We start from the raw sequence: 14,016 nt of genomic DNA, 5'->3' as shown, positions 1-14,016 counted from the left end.
ATGTCTGGTAGGGTGACCTCTACCTTTTATTATCATCACCCATCATCTTTGTCATTAATAAATACTGTCCCACCTGGCCGGTGTGGCTAAATGGTTGAGCATCAACCCATGAATGAAGAGGTCATGGTTGGATTCCTGGTCAGGGTACATGACTGGGTTGTAGGCTCGAACCCCAGTGTGGGGCATGCAGGAGGCAGCTGATCAATGATTCTCTCATCATTGATGTTTCTATCTCTCTCTCCCTCATCCTTCCTCTCTGAAATTAATAAAAACATATTTTTAATAAATAAATAAATAAATAAATAAATGCAAACATACAAACTATCCCTTGCTCTGAACTAAAAATCAGCCTTCAACAGGCTTACCCCTGTCCAGCTCCACTTCCCCATCTCCAGGCCACACATGGCCTTCAGCCACTATTATGTATTGTAACCTCTGTCATATGTGTCTTAATAGGATTTAACCACCCTACAGTCTTAACTGCTTCTTTATGAGCTGATCCTGAATTTCACCCGATATGACACATCCTCCCTAGTCTGTCAGGCGAAGACCATTCTGCTCCAGCAACCCAAGGTAGAGTCCCTCCCCCCCTGAAAGTTTGAGACTACTTCCAGACTGTTTGTCCCTATTGATGGCCTAGGTCTACCCTCCTCTTCTAAGGCAGCACATTCAGTTAATGTCACATTCTCCCCAAGTACCTAGAACCCAATGTAGTCACCCGGTCACACTGTCTTTTGATCAACAGCTTCTCTACCTACTCTGGGCACATTCCATCTCCTCATTAGCTTCAACACCCTTGTTTGTCTTCCTTTCAGCACCCACGCTGGCTTCACTCTAGTATACAGTTTCTTGGCTTCAGCACCAACAGGCTTTGCTTCCACTTTGTTTCAGTTTCTCAGCAGTATGGCCACAGCCTGGCCCTCATCTTTGTCCAGAATGTGTTTGCTCTGCTTCTAAAATCTTCAACTCAGAAATTCTCTCTTCTGGCCACAATCCTCTAACCTTTCAACTGTCCCATTTATTCCAGTAATCTTTAATTGCTTCCTCGGTGGCTGCTAGTTACTTAATAACCCTCTATTTTCCTAGAGTACCAACTTCCTTTAGGCAATATTTGCCTCCTTATCCTCTCTACATCTTTGAGGTCATTGCAATTGTATAATATCAGCAGCAGAACACCCTTCGTCCAGTTCATCCCTGAAGCCCCTAGACCTGAGGGGCATTTGCGTTACCAGAGCCCAGCCTGTGCTAAACCTCAAAGCCCTTTGTCCATGTTTCCACTCCCCATGGCCTGAGGATCGCTGGTAAAAGGCATTTAATGATGCCAATTGGTTTCCATACAAATGTATGCTATTTAATTACAGCTGCTCTTCCAATACTGCCTGGCAAAACTTCTATTCATCTCTGGCCGGTTCCTTTCAGAGAACATTCCAAATCTTTTCCTTTCTCCTCAATCCCTAAACCCCACCCTATCCCCCTCCTCTCCTCAAATAACCTCTCCTCATATTTACTGGAAATATTTTTTTTAAATTATCTGATCACTTGTTGAACTTACATCTTTTCTATTTCAAAGTTTCCCAGAATCGTCTCTCATTCATACATTTTACATTCCGGTCTTAGAGAAAGCCAGCCATACCTCCTTTCCAAGGTTAGTCTGAGAGGACTGCACAGAGCCAACTCCTCAGTCAGGCTCTTCCACCTTTAAGAACTGTTCCCTAGCCCAGGAAGTTTCCAGGTTGCACATAAAAAGCACATGTTAAACACAGTGATTGCAGAGTTGGCGCCTGAACTGCCCCATCGGACCCACCTTCCTGTTGCTGACCACTTCTCAGTTTCTACACCCTTCATGCCATCCTCACACAGTTCGATGAGACTTCAGACTCCGTCCCTGGTCAACCAGTGGCATTTGCCTTTGTTCTCTGCGTTCTGGTCCTGTTCCTCCCTCCGGCTGGTAACTCAGAATGACGCCTGCTCACATGGTCCTAGGCTCTCCTTCACCTCTGTGCTGCCTTCCAGGAAGTTCCCAGCAAGTCCGTGCTACTCTAGGGTAGGACCATTAATCATCCACTCTGACAGGCATTTAATCTCTCCCTCACCATCAGCCCCTATTTCTCAGGCTAGAAACATGATCAGATTTCTGACATTTGAAAGAACCTTCCCCCCTGACCTGGCCTTCCCCTCGAGCAACCACCACCGACTCCTGTGAGCGCTCACCAGGCCAGTGCCTGCTCTGTGTGGTGGTGTGTGAATGCTGTCTCTGTCTGTCTCCTCCCTCCCCAAGCTCCAGAAAGAATGATCTGCCCTGCTGCCTCTTCTTCCTCACCTGACTGTCACTTCTTGATAGGATGCCTGCCTCCACCAGGTAGGACGCAGAAACAGTTCTGCTTCTGGGGACAGTTTCAGATGTAACTTACACATCTCAGCTCCCCACCGACTCTCCCTTCCTCCACTCATCAGTGCAAGCTACTCCTTGTCACTTCCTTCCTTTTGGGTTTTCTGACCTTTCTTTTTCCTTCTCCTTCTCTTTTGATGGCTTCTTTTATTGTCTCCCCCTTAAGAAAAAGTCTTGGGTGCCTTAGCTCTCAAGCCCAAAACTGGGATTATCTATCTCTGGATCCAGCCTGCTTGTCTGGAGAACCAAGGCTTGGCCTCTGCTCAGACCTGCGGGGCAAGGCCCTGCAGGGAATCTCTTGGGGTCATACAGCCACAGTAATGTCAGGTGAGGGGAGAGGAGAGGAGGGGAGGGGAGGGGAGAGGAGGGGAGGGGAGGGCAGGAGAGGAGAGGGGAGGGGAGGGGAGGGGAAGGGAGGGGAGGGGAGGGGAGGGGAGGGGAGGGGAGGGGGCTGGAGACTAGCAGGCAGGCTTCATATGCAGCCTTGGCTTCTGCTCTCCCAATTGTTTCAATTGTTTCAACCTGTGTAAATGAGCAAGAAAAGGGATCGGGAGGCGGGTGTTTTGTTTTTCTTACTCTGAAGGACCATAAAACTGGGTAATGAAACTTTTAAGAAAAACCAGTGAACAAAACGATCACTCCCCCCTCTCATTTCACCACTACCAGTAATTTCTTCCAGAAGGGCAAGTACATCTCCTTTCTTGGAGATGAAAAAAAGCTGACATCTCAGAGCAAATCGTCACTTCCTGTTTCCAAAGCTGTTTCTGACTAGAGCTGATAAAAAGAGTTTGCCTTTCAACTGGCTCTCTCCTTCAAGGGCTACATCTTGAAACAGTTACCTCCGTCTTTAAGTGTGGAACACTACCCGGGAGTTACTGACTGGAGACGGAGGACTAGGCCAGACTGGCAATCTGAAACCGGAAGGCAAGGACACGTGGAAAGACATGAAAGGGAAAATGTGTCCTTTGCCCTTTGGAATAAGAGGCCCAGGCCCTGCCGGGAGCCTCGTGCATGATCAACACTGTGCAGAGGTGCAGAGAGGTGCAGAGAGGTGCTTGTCGTTGACCCGAGTTGGATCCTGATAAGTCCCCGCTGATGAAATCCTCTCTCACAACCTGTGCTCCCTGATCTGTCACAAGGGGTAAAGCACCTACTTCACACTGTGGTCTGGAGAGCCAAATGAAAAACTAGAGGAACACAGTTACTTCTGCCTCATAATCTCCTGGGGGATTTTTGGGAATAACTGTCAAAACCCTGTTTTCTTCTCTCATGACTCCAGTGTCTCGCCTCCCCAGACAGACCTGTGCCGCACAGGACCATGTCCATGGCTCTGCTTAATGTTCTTTTTGAGACAGAAATACCCCCTTAAAGGTGCTTTTGGGAAATCGGTCAGCGGGACCTGCGGAGACTTTGCTGGGCTCACACGTCTGGGTACACTGCTCCCTCAGTCGCCTCAAGGGCAGGAGCCGGGCCTGTCTCAGGCCCCGTGTCCTCTGCTCAGTGTCTTGACGCACAGACCATTGTGCTCAGTTTTAACAAAACTGGAATAACTGCACTGTGGCTGTTAGTGGCGGGCAACACCGAGTCCATATAGTCACCCCATTCTCTGTAAATAAGAACACAGGCTCATTGACTTTTCCAGATTAACAACAAGTGGTGCACCTACAGAAAGTCATGCCCCCTGACTCCCATTCCCCTAAATCTGTCACTCTCTGCACCTCTCCGAAAAGGCAGCTAAAACAATAAGGCTGCCTAGTGCCTGGAGCTCTAGGTCAGGCAGGAGGACTGAGTCAGAGCCTGGTGGCCTTCAAGGTTTCCCCACATCTGGGTTATGTCCTCACAGGGAGGTTTGCATCCTTTCTTCTTCTCCACTTGGCTTCCCTACTCTGTCTTCTTTTTGACACCGAATATCATTTCTGCTCTTGACACCGATGACATCATAGATGGCCAGTCTCTGCAAAGTGCCGCGTTTGGCTGCCAGCTCCGTCAAGACCTCTTACCCAGTGAAGAGCATCAGCTTCCTTCCTGAGATCATCCCCTCTGGAGAGAGTCCATAGGGGAGGCAGAGGAGCTTGCTGTGCAGGAACCTTCTGGACTTCAGAGAACCACGAAGGCTACTTCAGAGAAAGCCACCAGGGACCTCAACTACATCAACAGACCATGGGGAATGTGCCCTGTGACACAGAGATTTTGTTGCCAGTGAAGCTGGTCACAGGAGGGGGGTACTAGCCCACACCTGTGTTCCCAGGGTGCTATTTTGGGCCCCGGGCTGGCACAGCCCCGTGTGCAGCACTCAGAGGTGCAGCTGGACAATGCTTTGACCTGCTCAGGGAACAGAGGGCAAGGGTCAGCTCTGTACCCAGACCATCCCAGATCTGTGAAAATTGATCTGGGCTGTGGCCCCTTGAAGACCCAGTTGTACATTTCCTGGGAAATGTCTCTTCCTAATGGGGAAGATTCCCCAGAAAATCCAGATATGCTCAGTGAGTCTGAGACTATATCCGAGTAGGTGCTTCCTAGTCAGTCCCAAGAGATGCTGCAACTGCCTCGTTCCCAGCCTGCATCGGGTTGCAGACAAGTAATAATTAGCTTTAACTTGTGTCCATAATCTATGTGTTGCCCATGTGGACAGGCCCCTATGCTGATTCAGCTTGGTCCTGGTTTGCCCATCTAACCCCAAAGTCTTCATGTTCTCTCTTTCTGATTTCTGGAGACTGGATGGATTAATGCAGAAAAGAAAACAGATGGGAATGGAGAGATCAGGACTTAGCAGGGGCTGGGCTGGGCCAGGCTGAGGGGGGCGCGTGGCTCATGAGTTGAGTGGGGAACACTCTTCCTTCCTCTTGGGCTCCAGGAGGGAGGCTGTTTTTGGTCATGAGAACAGTTGTGGGGAGAGAGAGCTCAGTGGGGATTTGGAGCCCCTGTAAGCATAGGGCCTGGCCTATGCTGGTTGGGTTTGGGTTTCCTTGAGTCCCCCGAGTGCTATTCCAGCCAGTGGAGGGGACAAAGTCTAGAGCGGAGGTTGCAGATTAGAGGTCTGTGGGCCAGGCTTAGCCACATGTATCATGTGGTTCAAACAGTATTTTTTTTCCCATTTAAATTAGTCATTTTTAAAACAGAAACTTATCTTTAAATCTGGATGTCCAGCTGCTTGTGAGAAATGGGACTATCTAGCAACACTGGGCCCACATGGGCAGTCAGCTGGAGTTTAGTAGCAGCTGCCTCCTTTAGCAGGACACACTCAGTGTGCTGGAACAGCATGCCCCCAGGGAGCAGTGCCAACGGCAGTCAGAAGGCCCCAGACTATGACCGTGAAAGAAACTGTTCAGAGCTCCGCAGGCCTTGGAGCAGGAGGCCAGGCATGGCTCAGGGCAGAGATGGTTTCTGAGTACTGGAAGAAATGGGCAATTGTTTGCCTCCGTCCTCTGCCTCAAGGCCATGAGTCATTCTTGCTCCTATCACCAGAAACCAGGGGCCCTGCAGTCCAGGATAACACAGTAAACGAGGCAAGTCTCTCCTGCCCCCAGCTCAGAAGACACATGTGCATACTCCAAGCCACCAATGGCATCGCATCAGCGCTGTGCTGCATGAATGAAGCGTCTTTTCAGTCAGCACGCAGCAGATTTCGGGAAAGTATGAACTTTCAGTTTGGGATTTGGAGCGGGGAACGCAAAGATCTCAAACTCAGGCACCACCATGTCCAGCAAACACAGGAGTGAGAGCTGAGGTGCACATGCGTCCTATGACATGAACCCAGAATTTGCCAAGGAAGGAGTATTCCACACTCCTTTCATTTTACTCCTGAAAGAATGCAATGAAAGCTATGAGGGGAAGTCATGGCTAAATTCAGGAAGATCTTTAAATCCTAGAGGTGGCTAATAAGTACTATACTCCAAAAGATACCAAGCCAAAGCATCCACTTCATTGATACATGCAAACCACATGCCTGTCACCAAACCCACAGCACACAAGAAAGATTCAGAATACACTGCACATATAGGGGGACTGAGCTTAAGACTTTTTCAAAACTCTAAAACCCAGTCTATAGACGGACAAGACAGACTCCCTGGGGTGGTGCTAGGAACCAGCATGACTGATTGGATGGAGACTCTGACGAGGAAGCAGAAGCACCGCCACAGAGAGGGGTGCAGGGCAGTCCTGGAAGAGCAGCTGGAGCGGCTGCAGAGAACTCAGGGACCTCACTGCAGCCATGACCTCCGATGCCTGGTTACCTGCCAGGCCCTGCCTTCCTGAAACACCCACCGCCTGACAATTTCGTGACAGGTTCCCTTCGCCGTCCAAATTTTCTGTTTTTTGGGGTTTTTTTTACTGTCTTTTTTTGTTTGTTTGCTGTGTGTGTGTTTTTTTAAATAATATTCCATGGTCTTCCCGCCTCAGCCCCACACCCAACCACACCTTGTGCAGCCTTGAAAATACAACCTAGTGGGTTGTTCTATATACTCTTTGTGAAAATGCTTTTCTGCCATTTTAGATTTTTCTATCGGTCTATTTCCTTTCCTGGATTTTTATTTTTTAAAATATATTTTTACTGATTTCAGAGAGGAAGAGAGAGGGAGAGAGAGAGAGATAGAAACATCAATGATGAGAGAGAATCATTGATCAGCTGCCTCCTGCATACCCCACACTGGTTCATAGGTCAACGTTCAACCACTGAACCACACCAACCGGGCTTTGCTGGGTTTTTAAAGGAAAAAGTCAAAACTTTTAAAAATAAACAGAAAAAATACTCCTCAGACTTTCCGGGAGTAGGATGAGCAAGAGAAATGGCACACAATTGAAACAGAAAATCAAATGGAGCCAAGAATATGGTAACTTATTCATCAGCACTGAAAAAATAACAAACTCGTAACAGCCTGTGAGCTGCTGGAACTCATTTTTTTATAAAGCCATTTGACTTTTTAAGAAACATTTCAAAACACACTCAAACAACTCTGGAGACACCTGGGAGCTGAGAGGTTTATCCTGAGACCAAAGGTCAGAGTCAAAGCCTCTGAACAATTTTAATTTTATGCTGATAAAAAAACATTAGAGCTCTGGGGGAAAGATTGCCAGCGGTCATCTAATCAAACCCCCTCATATGAAGGAACTGACTTTCCTTGTTTAATTAGCAAGCACCTGAGCACCCTTTATATGCCAGTACAATACCAGGAGCTGCAAAAGATGCACCCATAAACTTTAGTCATGATTTAGTTCTCAAAGTAACTGAAAATGCAAGAAGGATGCAAGCTAAGGAAACCTATTAAGTAGCTATATTAATATATTTCATAATGTAAAATTTCTAAATAGCTCCTCAATAGATTCTAAAAGACTTGATAAAAATTCAATATTCTTCCTAAAAATCATAGCTCATTATTTACAATAGGTTAAAACTGTTCAAGAGTAAAAGAGTCAATTAATTATGATACTTTCACATATTTATAAATGACAGTAAGACAACTCCACAGAAAAATTTAAAGAGGGGGAAAAAACTATGATGTGAAGCATACAAAATCTGAGGACTACACTGTATGGTGCTGAATAGAGTTCTGCAAATTATACGTACACGTAACAAGAAGGACCAAAAGAAAATAAGGAGAAGGCATTTCAGAGATTTATTTGACTGGGAGGAGAAGAGCTAATTTTATTTTTCATCTTGGTGTGTATTAAATTATATTAAAATATTATTTATGTAATACATTTCATCAAAGAAGACTACACAAGAGTTCGAAGGGGAAGAATGATTGGGAAACGGGCACAAAAATAAGCTAACCAATTGGCTTTCTAAAACCCCACATGCTACCTGCAGTCAAGCTGGTGTTCACGTGATAGTATGAGGGTGACTTTGCCAACAGAGAGCTCCTTCCCTGAACCAGACCTGGAGAAAGTGCTGCCTGGGAATCTAACCAGCCCAACAGGTTATTCATGGCCGGCCGGCCCCGCCCCTCCCTCTCCCTCCCCACCTCGCTCCTGCTCTGCAATGCTCAATGTTTAGGCTGGTTTCACCTGCTGAATCAACACCACACACTGAGCAGCCAATCCCACCTCCAGGAAGGATGGGAAAGCAGGAGCCTTAACCCTGACACAAAAAGGGGTTTGAACACTGAGGTCCCGTAGAACCCCAGGGCCTTCAGCCCCATCCGCCCTTACCTGTTGAAGCATCTCTTCAGCAGCATTGAGTTTCACCTGGTGTCCTTCCAGACACACCTCCAGGTCCCGAATCTTCTCTCCTTGGGCTTCCACTTGGTCTGTGAGGACACTCACCTGGTGGGGGAAATAAAGCAACCGTGGTGGAGGGAGTGGCAGGAATGGCTCCCCACGGGAGGTGAACCTTGAAACCACTGATCTTACTTAGGAAGACTGGCTTTTCTGCTTGATGGGTGGCAGGTTGGGGAAGAGTTCTGGACGAAGGAAACTCCCGGTTTCTTACCTGGCCAGGGAGTCTCAGCTGTCTCAATAGCCTTGGTCGTGTTTCCTGCTCTTGACAGGCTCAAGAGAAAAACACCCAGCAGTCACAAGAGCTGCCTCTGGGCTGAACTCTGGCTCTTATTCCTCTTCCAGAGATCCCTCTGGCAGCCCCGACCTCCAGGCACGGCAGGCTGGCTTGCCTGGGTTCCTGCCACCTCACATGGAAGAGCAGTCCAAGCTGTGTGCAGACTAACCAATGACCTCACCTCTCTCATAGGGTGTGAGGGCTGCTCACCTATCAGGCGAGTGTTCTGAAGCGATTAAGGAATGTGGGACGCAAAGGGCATGTATTAGCACTGACAAAACTTGGCTCCAGAAAGGTTTTTGTGTTTCACAGGCCAAAACACGACTCTTAAGTCATAAATATCCACAAGCCACACTGCACATACAGTGGCAGGGAAATGGGGTATCTTTCCGGAAAACACTGAAAATATTTAGTGGAATTAATTAGAAAATTACAATTTTAAGAAATTATTTAAATCAGTACCCTAAATATACACAGAAAGGATTTTTTTATCCTGCTCTGTTAGCACTCTGCCTCAGGATCCATTTCTTTTTGTTTCTTTTTCTTAATTAGCAGGTGCCTCAGACCAGGAAGGTGAAGAAATGGAATGGGTGACCTCCCCAAAATAAAGCAATCAAAGCCTGGTAAATGGAGATCCGTTAGACCCATTTGGTTTTTCAGTAATGGCTGAGTCATTGCTGTTTACACCTAGATGATCCTAAATGGCTTCTCCGCCTGTAAAGGAACAAGAGCTGGAGCAGGAAAGAGTTCATGTGAATTCATTCAGGAGTGTTTAAATAAACTTCATGAATTATAAAGCTCCCCTTATAGAGGAAGGAATCTAAATTAATATGGCTGCTTTAAGTATTCCATTTTGATGGTCCAGAGTGATAAATGAATTATTGAAACATTGAGGCATGGTATGCTAACATTTCAATTATAATCCAAAAACGAGCACCTTCTGTTAACCAGGCCCATTTTAAACATAAACCTTTGTGGGGCTTTTTGTTTTTGAATCTTTACTGCCTAACAGCATCACAGTCTGGCCTTTTCAACTACTACCTCTCCTTTTCAAAAGAGTAGGATTCTAGGAGGTGGTCTTTGGGCCTGGCTCCCAGAGTTTCTGTTTGGGAAGGATGTGTTCCAGTTAATCTTACTATAAGGATTAACACCTACACTGTAGTCTGTACCACGCCATGGTACCCTAAGGAATGACATGTGGTCTGTAGCATTCCATAGCTCATAGCTCAGCTGCACGTCTGACTCAAGACACACAGGGCTGAAGGGTCCTGAGGAACCTCAATACCTACTCGGAATTACGAATGGAGAGGTGTAGAAAATTAGGACAAGAAGTATAAAGATCTTAGAATGTAACCTTTATGTAATAAAAACAAATATTTTTGAGCCCCTACTACATGCGAGGCATGATTTTAGACACTGGGAGAGATACAAAGGTAAAAAAAGAAAAGAAACGCCTTGCCTTCAGAACTTATACTCTAATGAAGAGATAAACGATTTTGGTTTTATTTGTTTTTAACTAATCCTGGAAATGATGTATTTGATTCTGTGTGATTCCCCTTGTTCTTCTACAAGTAAACCCAGGAAAATATGGGCCAAGGGCTTCAAAGAATTCAGTCTAAGCAAGAGGCCTTGCTATGCTGGGGTTTGTCTAATGGACCCCATGGGGCCACTCAACAGCGGTGATGATGGGAGAGCAACTCTGAAAGTCTGTCCACAAGCTCCAGGCAGAACAGAAATCGCCGGGATCCACTTCTGACTTTCCTAATAAGCAGGTTTCCAATTGTGTTACAATCATTTAAAGATTATTCAAGAATTTGGAAGTTTAAAAAAAAACAACACACACAAAACAACAACATGCACATCAAGGAGATGATCACACAGGACTTTTATTAAAATGTAATCCTCTAACTAGGAATGTGTTATGTCAGCCATGAAGGTTTCTGGTTCAAAAATTTGCAGTTTCATAGTGTTTGCTACAAAATTTTAAACTGGACACTCTTTCATTAATCATCTCATTGGGGTGGCACTTCAAATTACACATTCCTCAAAACATCTGTGCTCTAATGGGCTCTATAATCTGGCCTCCGTACCTTTCTGAAGGCAGTTCCCAACAGGCCCCTCTGCAGGTCACCAATTCAAGTCAGATGGCCCCTTCCTGTTCTGTCCCACACACTGAGCACACCCCTACCCCAGGGCCTGTGCTGAACCCCCACTTCCTTGGCCTGGAATGTGCTTTTCTCCAGGCACCCAAGTGGCTCCCCGCTAACTCCAGTCAGGTGTCCTCCTGTCAGGGGAGGTCTTGCCTGACTACACAGTCCTTACTCTGCTCTATTTTTCTCCATAGTATTTATCACCACCTGAAGCATTTTGTGTATTGGTTTACTGTCTACACACACACAAGCACACACACATGAATGGAAGCTTGAGCACAGGGACTGACTTAATCTGTTTCCTTCGATCCTGCTTCCCCAGCACCTGCAACCAGTGTCTGCCAAGCTGTATGCACTCAAATATTCTTTAATGAACCAAATCAATGAAGTGAAGGGGAAAACACAACAACTGTGTAACTGTATAATTGGTTTGAGCTTAATTATTTAAGATAGGGGTAGGACAGGATAAAAAAGGCTGGGATAAAAGGCCAAAACATTAAACTCTTTTTGCTATTCCAAAGTTTCTAAAGTAATCATTTATTATTCTTACATTCATAAAATGAAGTGAAATGCATACAAGAAATAAGGTAAAATAAGATTTAAAAACAAACAAACATACTGCAGCCTCTTAACTCTAGTGCTAACTCCAGGGCTCTAGGCTAAAGCCCACAGTTGTGGGGTGGGGGGGCGGGGGGAGGGGAGGGAGGCTCAGAACCCTACATGCCCCCTCCTCCATTCCACTACCAGTCTTTTTTTTTTTTTTTTAAAAGACCATTTTTTTAGTTTTTTTTTTATTTTTTTTTTTAATATATTTTATTGATATTTCACAGAGAGGAAGGGAGAGGGATAGAGAGCTAGAAACATCGATGAGAGAGAAACATCGATCAGCTGCCTCCTGCACACCTCCCACTGGGGATGTGCCCGCAACCAAGGTACATGCCCTTGACCGGAATCGAACCCGGGACCTTTCAGTTCGCAGGCCGACGCTCTATCCACTGAGCCAAACCGGTTTCGGCTCCACTACCAGTCTTGTCCAGCACCCTTCAAGCTTTTTAAAAAACTAAGATTGGGATATTAATCCTATTATTCTCCGAACATCAATGCACACCAGACCTTGATGTTTGATCCGTGCAGCTGAGAGCTAGCATAGCGGAGAGCCCCTGCCACAGCAATAGGCCTCCCACAAGAACGCTCACCTTTCTGTCCTACCAAGGAATGTTTGCTTTCAGAACTGAAAGTATTCCTTTGACTATCTCCAGGAAGAGTTTTGGAGTTCCTCTCTTTGAAGCAAGAAAGTCATCAAAGGCTTATTACCCCATGTTACCATCGAAGGCAGTGGTCGGCAAACTCTGCCGGCCACTGATCTAGGGGATTTGGCCTCAAAGTTCAAGTCTAGATCTACCTCCAGATTATTTGGGCCTGATCCCATTAACATGCACCCTTAGGCCCGGATCAGTCATGGCTGTTTCATTAGTGACATGAGGACACAGTTTATCATCCTTGCAAGACTCCTGGGTTCCTAGAAGGTAAGGCCCCATTAACCAGCCTGGCCACAGAGCTTCCAGCATATTAAGGTGGGTGCTCGGTAGTTCATGATGAATAAATGAATACATTCACAGCCCCCCAAAGCCAAGTCCAGAGTGAAATTGTGACCCCAGTTACTTTCTGCTGTGTTTCAGGAAACATCTTTCTAAAAACATACACTTTGGGAGCAAAATAAACCCAACAGAGAGAATCCCTGTGCTTCTCCCCCACTTAGGGCAGCTGCAGAGTTGGAGGTCATAGGATATGCGATTCCCACCAAAAAGAACCCACCTGTAATATGAGGGACTCCTTGTCTCCTTCTAGACGTGCCAAGCGTTCCTGGTATGTTTCATTATTAGCAGCACCGTGGTGATTTACCTGGGACTAAAGAGAAGGGGAAAAAGAAAAAGGATGTACTTAAAAGATTAGAAAAACATCTTACCAACCTGCAAATGAAGTATGCAATTTGTGTGGACGGTTGCACTGATTATATGTGCAAAACCACCCACCTGAACAGGAAACAACAGGATTCCAAAACTACGACAAAGAGAACCTGACCAGATGCTAGTGATGGGTATGTTTTGAAAGTTGGCAAAACCACCCCCTCAGATGACCTCACCCTTGGCCAGGAAGGCCTCCGTGGAGCTCCAGACCCAGTGGTGCCCGACTTGACTGGATGTGTTGGGTCCGGTCTAGCTGGAGGCACAGCCTGCCAGAGGCACTAATAGTAATGTGGTTCTACTCTGTGAGGAGCCCAGGAAGCTCATACTATTCACCAAAGAACTATGTGGGAACAACTCCTGCAGAGATCTTGGTATCTCTTAACTCTCACGCCAGGTTCTCCAGAGCCAAAGCACACCTCGCAGCATGGAGGTCCGTCCTGAACATCACAGTGAGCACGGAGGACAGGGGATGCCACCTGCAAGGCCCTTCACCTACTCACACATCTGTTCCAGAAATGGCCAATCCCACCCCTCGATTAGGGCTCTGGCAGCCATGCTGGCACACTGTGTGTGTGTGTTTTTTTTTTTAACCTATGTTTTTATTGATTTTTAGAAACAGAGGGAGGGAAAGGGATAGAGAGATAGAAACACCAATGAGAGAGAAACATCATAGATCGGCTGCCTCCTGCACAACCCCTACTGGGGATTGAGCCACAACTCAGGCATGTGCCCTGACTGGGAATCAAACCAGCGACCACTTGGTTCCTGGGTCGACACTCAACCACTGAGCCATACCAACCAAAGCTAGAGCTGAGAGAAGCAAGCTACAATGAAACATCTTGAAGAGAACCTAAATAACCCCAAGGGCTCTCAGAGGGGTAAGCAGAGAAAACACAGTAAATGGAAAGTAGCCAGAAACCATGGAAAACAGAGGAAAGGGAAAAGATTAGAAATGGCAGAGGAGAGGCAGAATCTCATAAAATGCGCTGAGCTGGAGATGGATCTGGAGTGACTTTCAGG

General features: G+C 46.4%; 1 protein-coding gene across 19 annotated transcripts in view; it reads right to left on the bottom strand.

Moving 5' to 3' along the window:
• The window catches only part of PPFIBP2 (PPFIA binding protein 2), a 133,184-nt gene that overhangs the window by 46,126 nt on the left and 73,042 nt on the right, over nucleotides 1–14,016 (bottom strand). For 7 of the 19 annotated variants that reach the window (XM_080641604.1, XM_080641602.1, XM_080641605.1 and 4 more), the window contains exons 1-2: nucleotides 8,817–9,039; nucleotides 8,537–8,650 (exon numbers count right to left, since the gene is read on the bottom strand). In XM_080641604.1, the coding sequence (XP_080497730.1) occupies nucleotides 8,537–8,548 (12 nt within the window). In that variant the 5' untranslated portion in view covers nucleotides 8,549–8,650; nucleotides 8,817–9,039. Of the gene's footprint in view, nucleotides 1–1,804; nucleotides 1,948–8,536; nucleotides 8,651–8,737; nucleotides 9,040–12,844; nucleotides 12,938–14,016 lie in introns of those variants that run through there. The other 12 variants (XM_080641600.1, XM_080641599.1, XM_080641588.1 and 9 more) reach the window with 4 other exon arrangements.

This window comes from Plecotus auritus (assembly GCF_963455305.1).
Source record: "Plecotus auritus genome assembly, chromosome: 9".
In the NCBI taxonomy this organism is placed as follows: domain Eukaryota; kingdom Metazoa; phylum Chordata; class Mammalia; order Chiroptera; family Vespertilionidae; genus Plecotus; species Plecotus auritus.
This window is presented reverse-complemented; position numbering and strand designations above follow the sequence as displayed.